Here is a 16,811-nt window from a genome sequence, read left to right as displayed (position 1 = left end):
CCCAGGGGTACGCGAACCCCCGGTTGAGAACCACTGCCCTAGACCATCCTTCCTCCCCTATCAGCGCGACCGTTAGCGTCAGACCACGTAAGCTACAAGGGGAGGGTCTGAACTTCCCCAAAGTTTGAAGATCCTCAGATTGGGGGCGGAAGGAAATGGAGATTGGGTGCAGCAGGTAGACACACTCCACCTTGGCCAAAGGGAGACAGGCCAACTGATGCTGAACACAATTCTAGAAAAAAGCCAGGTGCATCCCCATACCCACAAGCCCTGTGTGTGCTTCCCCTCTTCAAAGGCTTTGACCAGGCCTCTTTTGCATGCTATGCATGCAACACAAATACCATCTCCTCAAATGAGCCGAGATCACCGGGGGTCTGACTGCATATTTCAGCATGAGGTTGTCTGTACAGCGCTCCCTGCTCCCGGAAGATCCTGGCTGGTAATGATCGTATCAGCATTTGGAGAAGATAAATGGGTTCTCCCAGCAGAGTCCCAATCTTCTCTGGCAGGTGGACAGATGCTCAGGGATGAAGCAGACAGAAATCAAGAGATGGGGGAATGTGAACATATTTAACCGCTCCAGGGCTCACTGGTCAGCACAAAGGGGTGGGGGTGGGGGTTTACAATCTCATAATGCAGGATGGATTTAATAATACCAGTCTTGAATAATTCACCCCAGAGATACTAGGATTACCCCTTAGATGTATGTAGCATCGCACGGGTTGTTAAGGGCGAAAGGGACCATCTAATCCATCACAACACAGCCCATAGGAGGACACCTACTGTCTCCTGCGTCTAGCCCAGCAGTGCACAGGACAGACTTCCTCTTAAAGCATCCAATGGCCTACCTGTCTGGTTCTCAAAGGGTTAAGCAAGAAAGAGTAAAAGCCAGCTTTTCTCCTCTTCCAACTATTGTCTTTTCTTTGGGGGGTGGGGGGAACTCTTAAAGAGACACTGTCAAAATTTAAAGCATGCAGCTACATGTGCGGAGGGGCCAGGGGTGTACACACACACACCCTGATTGCTGGTGCCACTCATGCCACTTAAAATGATCTAGTTTTGCTTTTAATAATGCTAAAACCGTAGTTTCCCTTTCACCATTTTTGTTCTTATTTATATAACCGTTGCACCTGAGAGTTCTCCATCAGGGAACCGTCCGAAGCAATGTAACGCTTATTGAAAAGACAAAAAGAGTTTGCAATCTAGGTTTTGTTTGCAATTTAGCAGGGATCTTAGACTGGTCAGTTTCGCTTCTGGCGTCTCATAAACCAGGCTAGTGCGTTTGTGTTTGGGTTGCTAACATTACATTGGGACCCCTGTGTGTGAAGAAACAAAACAAACGATTGAGTCGTCCTTTTTTGTTTCCTTTAAATAAATCACAACAACATTCCTAGTACCCTGGGTGCTCAGAACACACTCCTCTTAACCACAACCTATGTTTAACATACACTGCCCTGGAGAAAACCTGGATTTGTGCTGGAAATGGCCCACCTTGATTATCATACACATTGTAAGGAGAGTGATCACTTTACATAAGCTATTACCAGCAGGAGAGTAGGGTGGGGGGAGAGAACACCTTTTGTAGTGATAATCACCCATTTTTTCATGGTTTGTGTGTATAAAAACATCTTCTGTGTTTTCCTCAGTATGCATCTGATGAAGTGAGCTGTAGCTCACGAAAGCTCATGCTCAGATAAATTGGTTAGTCTCTAAGGTGCCACAAGTACTCCTTTTCTTTTTGCAAATACAGACTAACATGGCTGTTACTCTGAAGACTGCCCCTACTGGAAGGCAGCATGGCCTAGTGGATAGAGCACCGGTGTGCCACCCAGGAGCCCTAGGTTTTATCTCTGGCTCTTCTGACTCTGGGCAATGCACTTCACTACCCAATGCCTCAGTTTCCCCATATGTAAAATGGGGAGAGCGAGACCCCTGTTGCAAAGTGCTTTGAGATCTATGGATAAGAAGCACTACAGAGCTAGAGACTGTGATGGTCCACAGTAGCTGAAGGAGCGTTCCGGGGAGGAGTGCGGAGCAAAGCGTCAAAGAAACAGCAGCAGCTCTGCTTATTGCCCAGTGGAGCCCATCACACGCGCCTTTGCGTGTGCACTCACACGTGCACACTCATGTGTGCGCACAAATACACACATGTACGGTGGCGCGCACACACACACACACACACCCCTGCATGCATGGGGCACACAGATAAAGACACGCACGTCCTGTGCACACACGCGCCGGGTTGCACACGGAGACAACCAGGCACATGTCCCTGCACACGTGTGTGCCTTCAGGCTTCCACGCTGCGCTGTGGCGGTTCCCGCCGTCAAAAATAGCCCCAACCTCGCGAGGTTCCAGAGACTTAATTAGCTTTATCTGTCACTCGCCGCGCCCGGTGCTTTCCCGGCCGGAGCCAGCAGCTGCCGCACACCAGTGAGCCCTGGGTAAAGGGCAAAGTGGGGCGATGTATGCTCTCACCGCAGTGGTTTGCCGGGGCGGGGAGGGGGGCTGTTGGCTGGCACCAAATGGCAGCGCTCCTTAAGGACCAATCACTTCCTCTCCACTCCTAGCCAGCCTGGCTCTGCCCCCCAGGAGAAACGGGCATCTCCTTAGCTAACCAGTATTCCCGAGCGATAGAAATGGCAGCTGCAGGATCCATAGAATATGAGCGGAGAAGCACCAGGAAACTCTCCAGCGGCCGGGCACTGTTCGTTCTGATAGGAGCTAAACTCCCAGGCACCAAGGACGCTGCCTCAGCACACGGGAAACACTCACTCTTTCAGGCTTCAAAGGGTTAATTGCCCCTTGTCCCTCCCCACCCCCCTGCACCATACAAGTCCCTTACCTCTGTTATTCTCGGCATCCTGAGCCCCCCTGTCCTCCTTTGCGGCAAGCTGAGACTGGGCCACCAGTGCCCCCGACAGGGCCAGGAGTCCCGAGGCGCTGGCCAGGCTGGAAGGCTGCATGCCAGAGGGGTGCGGGGTGAGCGGGATGGGAGGCGCATGGTGGGAGAGGTGCTGGAGCTGCTGCTGCTGAAGGAGAAAGAGCCGGGGCTGCGGGGTATTGCTAGGAGACCCCCTTGCCCCCTGTTTCAGCCCTGCCCCCTTCCTCCACCCAACCCCTCCAGCCCTGCTACCTGCCCCGAAGCAGTTCCAAGACCCTTTGCCCAGCTGCAGCCATGAGCCCAGGGCTGAGCACAAACAGGGACACTCGCTCAGAGGTGGGGGCGGTGATCAGGCTCTCTGCTGCAGGATGACCCCCAAGGCTCCCTGCGCGTTTTCAACAGCTCTCCTTGAGACCTGCCCAGGGCCCGGAGCAGCTCCTAGGTCAATGGGACTTTGGCCATGGTTGTCAAAAGGCTCCTGGTCTCCACCCAGGCCTGTCCAATGCTGCCTTGAGGCCGAGATGTCCCCCCCACCCTCTCCCTGGCTTTCCTGCCTTTTGCTGCCAGTGCAACACCGTGGGGGGGTGGGGGGAACACTGTCTGGCTTGCTCATCACATGGCTGCAAAGGAGGAAGACAAGGTGAGGTCACAGGGGGGCATCCATCCGGCTGGCTGGGGGCAGCCCGGAGCTGTGGTCTGGGGTTACCCTGCCAGGGGCATCCCAGCTCCAAACTCCCTTCCCCTCCCCCATCGCGGGGCTACTCACCCCAATGATGCTGTTCAGTTCCCCCATGGTCACCTGCTTGGCCCGCTCCACGGCTTGCAGCACCTGCTGCTGGTGCTGGGAAAGGAAGGCACGGCGGGTCAGGAGCCTGGCCGGGCAGGATGTCACGCCCCATGGAAAAGACAACGGGGGACGAGGCGGGCTGGGTGCCGCGCAGAGCTGCCCCCCTCCCAGGGGCAACACCCCAAGAGGCGCTCACCCTCCTGGGATCTCGCTCTTACACAGCACAACGATTTATCCCCTCCTCCCCTAGCGCCTCCTAGTGCAACCTAGTGTCCTCCTCCTCCACGGCTCCACCACTCGACCCACCCCCCAAGCAGCCTGGTGCACACCCTCTTACCTCCTGCGTCAGGAACGGTATGATCTGGGCACAGATGGCGCTCAGCCTCTTCACGATCTCAGCCTGAAAGGGGGAAAGGCAGCTCAGTCATGCCAGACGCTGGCACTGCTTAGAAGAATGGGGGCTCTTTAAATGAAGCCCCCTCCGCCCAGGCTCCATAGGAAGGCACAGGGCTAGGAACTGCATTGATAGCGTGGGCTAAACTCCCAAACTCCCGTCCCAGCCTGCAGCGGGGCTCGGTGGAAAGACCAGGATGGATTCTTTAGGGATCACTGCTCCAGAGTCCTGGTGGGGTCCTTGCAGGGCATGTCTCTGGGGTATTACATGCACTGCCCCACCTCACTGGATTTCACAGACTCCCCCAGTCCTGCCGGGAACAGACCCCGCCTGCAGCCTGTGCCTTTGGTCCATCGGTACAAGAGCTGGGTGCTTGGCCAGCCCCTGTTTTCTGGGGTTTGCGAAAGGAGTCGGTATTCATTCAGAACTCTTCCTGGGGGGGGGTCTCTCGTCTGCCCCCTAGCATCACCACCCAGACACACGGAGTTCATGACACCCCTCGGAGGAGAGCATTACGATCTCTGGTGCACAGATGGGAAAACAGACAGAGAGAGACTAAGTACCTTACAAGACAGGATTTAACCCTGATCTCCTGAGCCCCGGGCCGGCACCTTAGCCACAAGGCTCTTCCCGCTCACCTAACACCTGTCTTTTCTTTCATGGCCGAGTCAACAGAAAAACTCTTCATAGCCAAAGGACAGGCTGTGCCAGCGCCGGGCATAGAAGAGCCCCGAAACTTAGCTGGCCCATGGCTGGAGCAGAGGGACCGCCCTAGAGAGGACTGGCTCCTCTGAAGGATGTTTCTCTCCCTTCCCTGCCAAGTGGAACGTGATACCAATAGCATTCAAGCTGGAGTCAAATTTTCCAACCCACAGTGAGTTCGAGTGGGTTCAAAATAAGGCAAAAGCAGTTCATCCACCCGACACTAATTCCCTCCCTGAGCCCTTTCTGGCAGGCTGCTTGGGGGATCTGGGGCTCTTCCTTACAGGGCTGTAGCTATGGATATAAAAATCGGCCCCACTCCCTGCATGGGGCTTGATCCGTCACCCCCACCCATGGGGTCTTTCTAAACTGCCTGAGCTGGTGGGCTGCCACGGCATAATTTGTGCCCTGGTATTTATTTAGATGCATGATCACACTTAGCCCCTCAGCTGGCTTTTCCATGTACAGATCTCAGAGCACTTTACGAAGAGAGGACACCAAAGTCATCTCAATTTTACAGAGGGGGAAACTGAGGCACCGTGAGGGGCAGTTACTTGCCCACAGTCTCAGTAGCAGGGAAAGGGGTAGAACGCAGGTCTCCCGTCTCCCAGCCTTGTGTCCTACCCACTTGGATACACTGCCTCCTGCAAGAGAACAGTTTCCCAAGGGAAGCAGTAAAAGCCTCAGAGCTTGATAACATTTAAACCACATGCCTCACACAGCAAATCCACCTTGGCACTCGCCTGGGGACGCAGATGAGCTGGTCTGCTATATTTTTCCGTCTCAGTTTTCTAGGACTCCCCGAGAGAGGTGCAGAGAGATTGAGAGCGCTAATAAAAAGCCCAGCGAAGAACAAAGGAAATCTGCCAGGCCCCCTAAGTAACACAGCCCTGGCAATTCCCAGGCACAGCCCGGGGGGGCACACAGCACAGGTAATGCCGCCCAGCCTTCCCTCCTGACACCCGCCGGTGACAGAGCGTCTGAGAGGCAGCAACCAGAAACCAACGGGATTAATTCAGTCCAATAGAAACTAAAGCAGCACTACCCCTCACCTGCAGCTCTAGTCCTGACTCCCGCTCCCCACCCTAACCACTCGAGCGTACTTCCACCTGCAGCTAAAGACTAGAACCCAGGAGTCCGCAGACCCAGTCTTCTGCTCTTAACACTAGACCACACACACATTCAGAGCTGGGAGTAGAACCCAGGAGTCCGGAGACCCACTCCCACATGCATTCCCAGAACTGGGATTAGAACTCAGGAGTCCTTGTTCCCAGGCTCCTTTGTTCTAACCACTTGGCAACACTCCTTTCAACAACACTGTATCTTCGTTGCCTTGTACAACAAACAAATATGGTATGTTCTCGTTCAGCTCCCGGGGCTCCTGCTGAATCTCGGGATCCCATCAGAGTTTGGAGTAAATTAGGAAGCTGAGAATGAAAGTGACTCTCACGCACCACCCTGCTAACAAAAGGAGCAAACTTGGAGGGCTGAGCCAGCTGGAGAAATATGGCAGTCGACTTGCCACTTTGTCAGGCACCGTTCCAAACTAATTTCCCTGGCAGAGAGCCCTGCGATGACTAGATTGATAAATCTGAAGAGGAAAGCAAATTACAGCTGGAACAAAAGGAGACTGGGATGGTGAAAAACACTCCAGCGTCTTTGGGAAGGGAAGAAAAAAAAAAGAAAAAAGATCCATTTGATTTTCAGTTCCTGTGGGCCTTCTCTCCAGCTCCGCCAGCTCCCTGCTGCTCACCCGCAGCTTTCTCTGTAACTGAGGTGCCAGATAAACCATCCGCCTAAGAGCACAGCAGGTGCTAATGCCCACTGTGCTGGGGCCTAATTAGGGGACCGCCGGCCAGATTTTTAAAGGTCTTTTGGTGCCTACAGATGAAAACAGGCACCTAGTGGGATTTTCAGAAACGCCTTGAAATCAATGGCGCTGCGTCTTTAGATGCCGAAGCACCTTAACAAATCTGACCCTGAGTCCCCCCCTCAGACTGGCTGAGACCCAAAGGCAGCAAGCACTGACCTACCAGCCAATCTCTAGATTCTTTACCTAACCACAGATAACCACCCGCGTACAGCCTACGCTTAAGCCTGGTTCCACACCTGCCCCTCACACCTTTCTCCTTCTCAGCCTCCCTCTTCCCCTTGTCCTTCCATTTTAGCTGATCCCCTCCTAACTAAACCCACCCAAACATGATTAAACGAAAGAAAAACCATGGCTCTACCATGCTATTTGAAGCCATCAATCGATCATTCTGCTTAGGTCTTTGATCCCTTCCCCTGGGTCTGTCTTATCTCTTTAGATTGCAAGCACTTCAGGGTAAGGACAGTATCTTACACCGGGTTTGTACAGCACCTGGCCCAACACGGCTCCATCCTCCATTGGTCCCGAGGTGCTACTGTACTAAACATAAATCATAACACCACCCAGAGGTTCTGCCATGTGCATTTTTCACTTGTTATCCGTTTAAATTTTCACAAAAGTAGGGGTTTTAAGCATTCTTTCCCCCCCCCCCCGTTTTTATCAATTTAAATTTTCACAGTTGCAGGAAATGTGGGAGGGGGAGAGAGCATCAGACAATAATTATTTAATGACAGTAGATGTTGAGATCCAGAAAGTTAAAGCTTTAGAACAGTTAAAACACAAACTGTCAACATCACATGTCAAAATCCACATAGGAAATAGCCTTAAATCAAAAGTTCTCCGGCAGAATTGTTCTTGCTCTGCCCATCTATAAATTCAGATGATCACTGATGGAAAAATTTCCCCTGGTTTGTGTGTGCGCGGTGAAATTGACGTTTACCGACATTTACCAATACAAATGGAACTCTTCCAAGTTTACATACAGGCCACCAGTGAGTGAGTCCATGCTCTGGCATGAGCTTACACGCTGAATTAGGTATGTGGCTGGCTGGCTAACAGGGCCTCGGGAATGCCTTGCACTGGTCTCGTCACCTGGCTGCCTATTGAATTCAAGTCCCTGAGCAGACTGGAGGTCCAGCCCCCAAGTGAACCTCAATTTCCAATCACCAGGCTGCATTCCCATGGGATTAAGCAAATTCTCCCAGCCCTGGGTTTAAGCCGGAAGCTTCGTGTTCAGATCCAGCCCCAGACGAAGACACAGAATGGTCTGCATCGGAGATAACCGGGGTTGGGGTGGGAAACAGTTTCCAGAGACGCTGAGCACCCACAGTGGGGGGTTCCTCCTATATCCTTCCCCCGATTCCCTGCAGCTAATCAAGAGCCCTCCTCACTCACCTGCTTGTGCATTTCAATGTTCAGCCCATAGGACATTTCATAGTACTGAAAGCAAATCAGAACACAGCTGGTTAGAAGAGGACTCCCCATTCGCCACCAGATAATGAAGCAGTTACCAGCAGGTCTTGGTAGCTACTCCACATGGCTCCCCCCCTGCCAAACTGGCCCTGGTGTAACTCCATCAATAGTCAATTACAGAGATAGGTTTTGCTTTTCCCAGGGTCAGGCCCAGATTTATTGACTGAGGGACAGATCAGGGAGCTCTAGTTCTATCCGGCTTTAGCGCATGGTGATAGGTGCTGGCCTCTTTCAGCTCTGGGAAGGTGGGAAGAGCCCACAGAAGGCCTAACCCCTCAGATGAGGGCGGGGCCACAGGACCAGGATTCAGCTAAGCAAGGAGGACGAAAACAAGGACAGGGAGATGGTTCACCAGCCCTGGAGATTGAAGGCCTGTGTGTAGTCAGCTGGACAGTAGCAGGGCAAGCTTCCTCAGCATTGTCCCTGGAGGGTAGTTCAGTCTCCATAGCCCAATCTAATCCAGGCCAACTCTGATGGGCCTGCCACAGCTGATCACCACTGAGCGCTGGACTCTGAGTCTCTGGCCCACCCAGAGATTAAGGGGCTGACTTCTCTGGCTCCAGCTCTAACCATTGGATAATACGCTCTCTGGCAATGAGCACCAATGGGCTTTTGTGATGGTGGGAGAGGCACTTGTCCACCAGGGACTGGACTGAGACCCACCAAACTCGTATCACCAGAAACAGACGAATGGAAATGATTTTTCAGTCACAACTTAGCACAAGTTCAGGATGGTGACCTGGAGAAGGTATATTAGGGTTTAAAGAAGGTCGCTCAGGATCTTTGATTCGCCCTGTTGTCATAATACCAGGACGAAGGAGCAGTCAATGAAACAGAAAGGTGGAAAATTCAAAACTGATCAAAGGAAATGATTTTTTTCCTCCAGACAAAGCTCCGTTTAGCCTGCGAAACTCCTTGCCACAAGAAGTCACTGAGGCTGAGAACTTGGCAGGATTTGGACAGGGATCAGACATTTGTATGAACAAGGACAGCCAGAGCGACAACAGTAAAGATTAAAGAATCAATGAGTGTTCTGGAAGAGAAATAAACCCTCATGCTTCAGGGCATGCACAACCCCTAGCTATTGGGGTTAGGAACAAGTTTTCCCTGGAGGCAGCTTGTCCCTTAACTGCCTACTGAGGGGTTTCTTGCACCTTCCTCTGAAGCAGCCGATAATGTCAGAGACAAGATATTGGGCTAAAATCAGACCCTGGGTTTAATTCACCATGGCAATTCCTGTGTCCCTATCCCGTTTCCAACCTCAGCCCTAACCCCACCAGGCTGATTTGCTTGGAGATGAATCCAGCCGGAGGCCTATAATTTGCTGGAATTATGGGCAGTGGTAAGTAGCAATTCTGATTAACCCCACAATGGCCGTTTCAAGAGGCCCCCGTCAGAGTCCATCCTCCGGCACTACTCTGGAAGGGGTTTTATGAAACGGCCCCGGGGTTCGGTTTAGGCTGGGTTTTTGCTTCCAGCCACCCCCTCTCCACCTGGAAGGGCTGGACATTAATAGTTAAGAGGCCAAATGCAAAAATGGCATCGTTCCCAACATCTAACAGCATCATGGCAATGGCAGCAGACGGCGCGGCAGGAACCAACCGTTGCTAGGAATAGATGTTAACTCCTTCCTAACCAGTGCCCTTCCCCGCCTCCACCCCCCCTCCGGGAGAGCACCCATAGGCAGTTCAGTGCAACATCATCCAGCTAGGAGTGGCAGTCCTTGGAGGCCAGCTCTCAGGCTGAATGGCTTGTTGACCTGCCCCAGTAGGATGATTACGGGGCCCCTGGTGTGTGTGTGTGTATGGGGGGGGAGTGGGGGGGTCAAGAGGCCCCTGCTGGTTCACAGGGGCAGGTGGAGGGTCTCTTACCATGACATAATGTCTCTGCATCTCAGTCTTCTCGCTCGCCAGCTTCTCACATTCCAGCTTCAGGCTGCAAGGGGAAACCGTTTTCATTTGCAACCCTGCCCGGATCCACCTCCACCCCCACGGGAGATGGCTGCAGGAGCCACCCTGCACACCTCCCACCCATCCCCGCTACAGGGGAAGGGACCACCCCTGCAGCAGGAGTCGGGTGCCAACGCTCCATGCCACGCATGGCCCTAGCAGGGTTCCACCAGCTAGTCAGCGTCTTGGAGCCTGGCTTGGAAGGGTATAAATCTGGCCCCTCACCTGCCCAGCCCCACTCCCCTGAGCTCCTCTCCCATCGCTGTCCCCCTGTGCTACGCACCTGTAACACCGAGTCCAGCGAGGCCTTGCTCTGGATTGAGAAAATAAACCTGCCTCCTCCCACTTTGCCTGTGATCCTGAGCACAGCTCGGCTGTGTCCTGACATCCCTCCGGCTCCTTGTATCCCCTGAACGGCCTGTGTCCCACCCACCCCCCAGCTCCCTCTCCCTGATCTGTGACCCGAAGACCCCTCGGAACTCCCCCTCTGATTTGTGTGTGCCCAGCCCAGTCTCGAACTCCTGCTCCCGGTACCTGGGATCCTAGGCACCACTCTCTCAACCCCATCCCTCTTTTCCCTGTGATCCTAGACGCTTGTCTATCTGCGTCACTCACCCGACCCCAGGACTGTCCCTTCCCCCTGACCCCCTCCCCCACACCTGCCTGCCCCTCCCCAAACGCCCTGCCCCTCACCTGTGATACTGAGCCTGCAGGAACTGGAATTCTTCCTTAATCCGGTCGCAGATTTCCAAAATCGAGAACTTGAAGGGCTGCCCAGACTGAAGTGGAGTCTAGAGTGGATCAGTAACAACAACGCTGTGGCCAGCCCAGCCCACCCCATCGCCAACGCACTGCCCTGACCCACCTTCCAACCCCAGTCCTCTCCTCTCCCTTAGCTCATGGCCCAGGGACCGCCCCCCGCCCCCCCATTCCAAAATTCAACCCGTCTCCTCACTCCCAGCCCATCCGGCACACCCGGAGCCCAGGATGGTACTTACAGGGTGCCGTCCTTGTGGGTACATCCTGGGGGACTTGCCCAAACTTGATGCCCACCGGAGGAGGGAGAACACCCTCTTTAACCTCCCCACCCTGGCTTCTTCTTTAACTTCTCCAACAGCCGCTGGTAACCAGGAGAACAAGAGGGCGAAGGAATCCTGTCTCCGGGAGGGACGGACAGACGGATATTGGAATCTTCCTCCGATGGGCTTTTTTTTTTTTTTTTTAAATACAATTATTTATTGTTGTGGGTACGGCTCAGCCGGGGCGAAGAACATTTCCATCGGGCGAAAGGGGAGAGAGAATTCCTCCCCAGCGGGTCGTGCTTGGCCGGGTCGCCTCGGCCCCCCCATCGGACACGGGGCCTGGGGGGAAATATAATCTGTTTTAAAGCACCAAAAAAAAAAAAAAAAGGCAGGAACAGAAGGTCAGTAGAAAATCTGGCCGGATTTCAATAGCGGTCCCTGGCTAGAATGAAAACTGCCTCCTGGCAAGGCAAAGGGAGAGCAGGGGACTCTGTCGAACCGGATCCTTAAGGTGGTCCTTTCTCGGTAGGAGATGGCACCGGGGGCTTTGCCCGCTGGCTCTGGGAGCCATGCCAGAGACGCTTCCCACCCACAAGAGGTGTCAGAGGGTGGCAAGGCCTGGGAGAGAGATTCCCCCCACCACACGCCCACCGTGGTGGGAAGGCAAACTGAACGGAGGGAAGCAGCTGCTCCCTCTTCCCGAGTGGCTTCCCCACATCCTGCTGGGCTGGGGGAGGACGGGTTGCTAGCCGACTGGCCCGCTCAGTCTCCTGCTCGCTTGGCCTTTGAGGACAGGGCCCCGGATTCAGGCAGGGGTGGCCTCCTTGTTGGCCTTTCGTGTCACTGGCTCTGCTATATCCCTGCGTGGGCCCCCTTTAAGTGTGGGGCTGGGCTGCCTCAACCAGAATGAAGGGATCCCCCCCCCCAAATATCCCCCCACTCCTGTGCAGCCCCCCACTCACTGACTGTCCCTCCCTCACGCCCCAGACACACCCACCTCTCCCAGCCCACCCCCCTTGTCCCTCCTCTTTGCCCCATCAGTCTCTTCCCCCTCCTCTGCCCCCAGACCTCTCCTCCATACAGGGCCCCCACCCCACTGGCCTCTGGGATCTTCCACTCCCACAGAGATCCATGCTGCCCCCACTGCCAGTGCCTCAGACAGGTGGGCCCAGATCTGAAGGGGCCTGGGTGTAAGCCCCGCCCCCCCCCGCCCCGACCTAAACGAAGCCAACCTTAATGAGCTTTGCCCTCTGGAAGCCTGCGCTGCCTCCATCAGCCCGGTTTCATTCTTCCTGGCCCTTTGGTCAGCAGAGCTGCCTGCCGGCGTTATGCAGCAGCATCTCGCTAGTCCATGGCTTGACACTGGGCACTGGAAATAGCACGTGCTGTTTGCACAGCCATAAAGGCATCATAAATATATAATCGTAAAATATACTCGGGGTTTTAGAGCCTCCGTCTGACCCAGTGATCCAAGCCAGGCTGCAGCCGGGGCAGGGGGGCGTTCCCTGGGCCGCTGGGCTGGGTTTCCTTGGAGAGAAAGGGAAAAAATTCGGAGCTGGTTTTCGCGGTAGGACGGCACAGGCTGTTAGCCACCCCCACAGCTGTGCCATCTGCACCGCTCCTTCCAGCACCTCCTGCTGGGAGCAGACTGGCCTGGCTCCCTGGAGGGTTTGGTGGCATGGTTCTTACTGAGGGAAGCTACACCTGACCCAGGGGGGACTTGGAAGCTCCCCACACCCACCTCTCCTGCACCCTTCCCTACCGGGCCTCCTGCTGGCAGGGACTGAGCCTGGGCTAGCTGTGAACGGCCATTCAGCCAGCATCCCCTCCAGCGCCTCCTGCTGGCACAGCGGTGAGGAGCAATTTCTCCACACATCTGTGGGTGTACGTGTGTGACCCCAACAGGAGAGAGTCCCCCTAAATGACAACGGCGGATTATGAGGCAGGGAGGCAGCGTGGCGTTCCAGGCGCCCGAAAGGCCAGGCCATGGATGCCTCCTCCTTCCCAAAGCAGAATCCTCCAAAAGGGCCCCCCCCCTCCCCGCAGGATTATTATTAATTATTAATTATTATTATTACACCCAAGCCTTCATGCTGGTGAGAAAACCAGCCCCTGGGTCCACCTTAACCAGCTTTGCAGCCTCGGCTACTGGGGCCCTGCTTCCATTGGCTGCGAGCGCCAGCCAATCGGCCCCGCCCGTTCCCACATGGGTCTCTGATGTCAAAGGCTTCGGAGGCTAATCAGGAGCGAGGGACGCGGGGGGGGATAAACAGGAGGGAGCTGGGGGGTGGGGGAGGGGACCGCCCCGGGGCAGGCTGGGATTTGTAGTCCTCTCTGCCCCCCCCCCCCCCCCCCCGGCCCCTGCCTTGCCAAGGCGCAGCTGCAGCTGGGGCAGCTCCCAGAGTTAGTTTTTGTTGGAGGTCGCAGGTTGCACGGCCTGGGGGCTGGCGTGCTCCAGTCAAGCCAATGGGGCCATGTGTGGAGGAGCAAATTCCACACTTGCCCTAGGCTTGCATTTCGGGGGGGGGGGGCAGGACAACCCCCACATTGTCCTCCAAACTAGGCCCATAGGGCCTGTGTCCTTTTGGCGACAGACTGAGAGCTGCTGGGTCACACCTCAGTTTCCCCAGCTGTAAAAGGGGGAGAAGGAGCCTGAGCCCCTTTGGAAAGCGATGGGAGATCTGCAGTTGATAAGAGCTAGGGATTATGATTTATTGCCAGAGTCCTTCTCCTCCCTACCTGGCCCCCGACTGGCAGTTCTTTGGGGCCAGGGCTGTCTTTGCTCTGTGCCCGAGCCAGCTGCTCCGCCCCCGCCCCCTCTTGGCAAACACATTAACCCCCTGATCTTCCAACCCCAGGCTTGCTCCAGCAACCCCAAAGCCCCAGGTTGCTGCAAACTACATTGCCCACAAGCTCCTGCGACTCTATCCTCTGCCTGTCAATCAAAGTAACGTGGGCCCTGTTCCCTCCTCAGCATCCCCACCCGAAGTGGCTGGATGGTATAATTACAGCACATTGATCTAACTGAGCAAGGCTTTCCTGCTGGCCATGAATCAGGCTTTCCAGAGAGGAGCACATCCCTTTAACATTAAGCACAGCACCTTCCATCACCATAGGGCCTCTGCAGACACACACACACATATATCCCAGCTCCCTCTCCACTAGGCTTAGCCCGCAGCAGCGCAAGAAGGAAAAAGAGCTAGGCTCTCCCACCTGTGAAAGTGAAAACAAGCTGAGTAAAAACCCAGCGGATCTTTGTCTCTTCCCCTCAAACTTCCCCAAAGACAGAGCCCCCTTTCTGGGGAGCGATCTGAGCATCCAGCCCCTGGGAACCCTAAAAATTCCAACCCGCAGCTGGGTCAGCGCAGCCCCAAGTTCCGCTCTGCAGCCCACCTTACAAGCTGAGGTCTTGTCCCATTTGCAGGGATGTTTAAGATCCTCAAGTTGCTGGGATCATCCAAACAGCCCCCCAGCCCAAAAAACAAATGTCCTTTCCTCCCAGTAAAAACAATGAAGAGTCCGGTGGCGCCTTAAACACTAACAGATTTATTTGGGCATAAGCTTTCGTGGGTAAAAAACCCACTTCTTCAGATGCATCTGAAGGCAGAGGCATCTGAAGAAGTGGGTTTTTTACCCACAAAACTTATGCCCAAATAAATCTGTTAGTCTTCAAGGTGCCACCGGACTCCTCGTTGTTTTTGTAGATACAGACTAACATGGCGACCCCCTCTGATACTTTCCTCCCAGTATTGTGTGGCGTGCTGTGGGCCAGCGGCCACGCACCACCCCAGAAGTGGCTGCTTTTGTGTGGCTGTCTGTAGCGGTGGAGCATGGTTGTCCAGGCTGCTGGATGGTTTGCTTACATATAATAAGTTGTTGGTTCTCAGACCAGTTTCTAGTGGGGAAAAGCCCACCACCACTGTCAGCCCTTGTTAGCCCCCTTGTTGTCAGCCTCATCAGAGAGACCAAAGATGGAAGGACACGCAGCTGGGGTTCCCATGCTGGCAGTTATGACCAGGTGCCAGGAGGTGATCACTACCTTGCCCTTCCCATATTGCTAAAACCTGGATTAGATAATGTAGCTAGCTTTTATACCATGCTTTTCATCGGGATGTCTCAACATGCTTTACAAAAGGGGGTGAGCATCATTATCCCCATTTTGCAAATGGGGAAACTGAGGCAGAGAGCAGGAAAGTGACTTGCCCAAGGTCACCCAGCAGGTCAGTGGCAGAGTTGGGCATAGAACCCAGGTCACCTAAGTCCCAGTCAAGACAGAAAGGGGATCCCAGCACGGAAAAGATTGAGAACCACCGAGTCACAGGGACTGATTCATCTCAGCCATCAAGCCAGAAAGAACCAGTGGATAGATCATAAGTTCAGGAACCAGGATTCCTGTGTCCTATTCTGGGCTGTGCCACCAATTTGCTATATCCCCTTTGGTGAGTCCCCGTGCTGCAGTTTCCCCAGCTGTGAAAAAAGGATAATGCTGTAGCCCCCCTGAGAGATTGACAGATGGAAGATGCTATGTGTGGTTATTCACTGGATTTCAGCAGGCCTTTTTTTCCCCCCTGAGGAGAGAGACTTGGGGGGGAGGGACCTAGACAAAACCAAAAAAACAAACCCCAAAGCGCTAGGATTTTTGCCAAAAAGATTCCAAGGGATGACTTCATCCATTCTGCATGTTTTGCTGTAAACATAAAAGCTGCAATTAGGAAAGTGGCTACTGTAAGCCAGCGAGTGCATGGGCCGTAGCGTCAATACCGCCCCACCAACCGCTCCTGACCACCGTAAATTCCCAGGATTTCAGGGTATTAACCAAACTTGGCTTGGCATCAGGCTAATATGCAACAAACCTTTTATTGCCTCTGCTAACCGACCGCTGATTTCTTGGGGATTGCCGTCCAATTAAACCTCTGTTCAGGGCTCAGGAGCAGGGATGATCCTGAAATGCATGGGGCTGTCAAAACCCTGCCCCTCCCTCCCCTCCCCAGTCTCAGCTCCTGGAATAACAAAACTTCGCTGTTCCTTAAAACCCTTCGGCAGAGGAGCACTCAAATCAGCTAAGCGTTGCAGCGCCCCTGGGAGGCAGGGAAGGATTACTCTCGCTGTGTCACATGAGGGGAAACCGAGGCAAAGAGATTTTCCTAAGAGGCACAGCAGTGAGCGAGGGGCAGAGCGCAGAACAGAACCCAAGAATCCCCATACTCTAACTACTAGATACTGCTTCCCTCCCAGAGCTGGGCCTAGAACCCAGGCGTTCTGGCTCCCAGTCCCCTCTCTAGGCCCAGCTTTTCCCAGAGCTGGGCCTAGAACCCAGGCATCTTGGCTCCCAGCCCGTGCCTCTGCCCACTAGACAATTCCTCTCCTAATGAGAGCGCCTTAACGTTAGAGCTGGAAGCACCCAATCCATCGCTCTGGCCAGGGCACAACCGCGCCCTGCTGTAGGTGCGTGGCTGTACCGTGAAGGGAAGTTGTTAGCCACAGAGAGCAGAGGTCCCAGAAAAGATAAGTGGCCAGCCTCAGCTATGATGAGGGCATGTAGTTCCCAGGCCTGGAGAGGGCAGATATTCCCAGCCGAAGGCACCGGCTGAGTGGCTATGCACCCAGGAGGGACAAGCTGGCTGCCACAGGTGCCCCCCCTTCAAAACCAAGGTGGGAGGTGACAGCTCCTGGTTCTGGAAAAGGGCTGATTCTTTCCCAGGCACACAGGAGCTGAGGTTCCCGGTGTGG

General features: G+C 54.4%; 1 protein-coding gene across 7 annotated transcripts in view; it reads right to left on the bottom strand.

The window, feature by feature from the left end:
• Positions 1-12,530, bottom strand: part of TLE2 (TLE family member 2, transcriptional corepressor) — a 34,372-nt gene extending 21,842 nt beyond the window's left edge. For 2 of the 7 annotated variants that reach the window (XM_074939723.1, XM_074939724.1), the window contains exons 1-8: positions 12,314-12,525; positions 11,058-11,437; positions 10,753-10,850; positions 9,982-10,045; positions 8,033-8,077; positions 4,009-4,071; positions 3,651-3,725; positions 2,846-3,032 (exon numbers count right to left, since the gene is read on the bottom strand). In XM_074939723.1, the coding sequence (XP_074795824.1) occupies positions 2,846-3,032; positions 3,651-3,725; positions 4,009-4,071; positions 8,033-8,077; positions 9,982-10,045; positions 10,753-10,850; positions 11,058-11,081 (556 nt within the window). In that variant the 5' untranslated portion in view covers positions 11,082-11,437; positions 12,314-12,525. Of the gene's footprint in view, positions 1-2,845; positions 3,033-3,650; positions 3,726-4,008; positions 4,072-8,032; positions 8,078-9,981; positions 10,046-10,342; positions 10,437-10,752; positions 10,851-11,057; positions 11,438-12,313 lie in introns of those variants that run through there. The other 5 variants (XM_074939725.1, XM_074939729.1, XM_074939727.1 and 2 more) reach the window with 4 other exon arrangements.
• Between the last annotated feature and the right edge of the window lie 4,281 nt (positions 12,531-16,811).

Source organism: Natator depressus, chromosome 25 (assembly GCF_965152275.1).
Source record: "Natator depressus isolate rNatDep1 chromosome 25, rNatDep2.hap1, whole genome shotgun sequence".
NCBI classification, from domain to species: domain Eukaryota; kingdom Metazoa; phylum Chordata; order Testudines; family Cheloniidae; genus Natator; species Natator depressus.
This window is presented reverse-complemented; position numbering and strand designations above follow the sequence as displayed.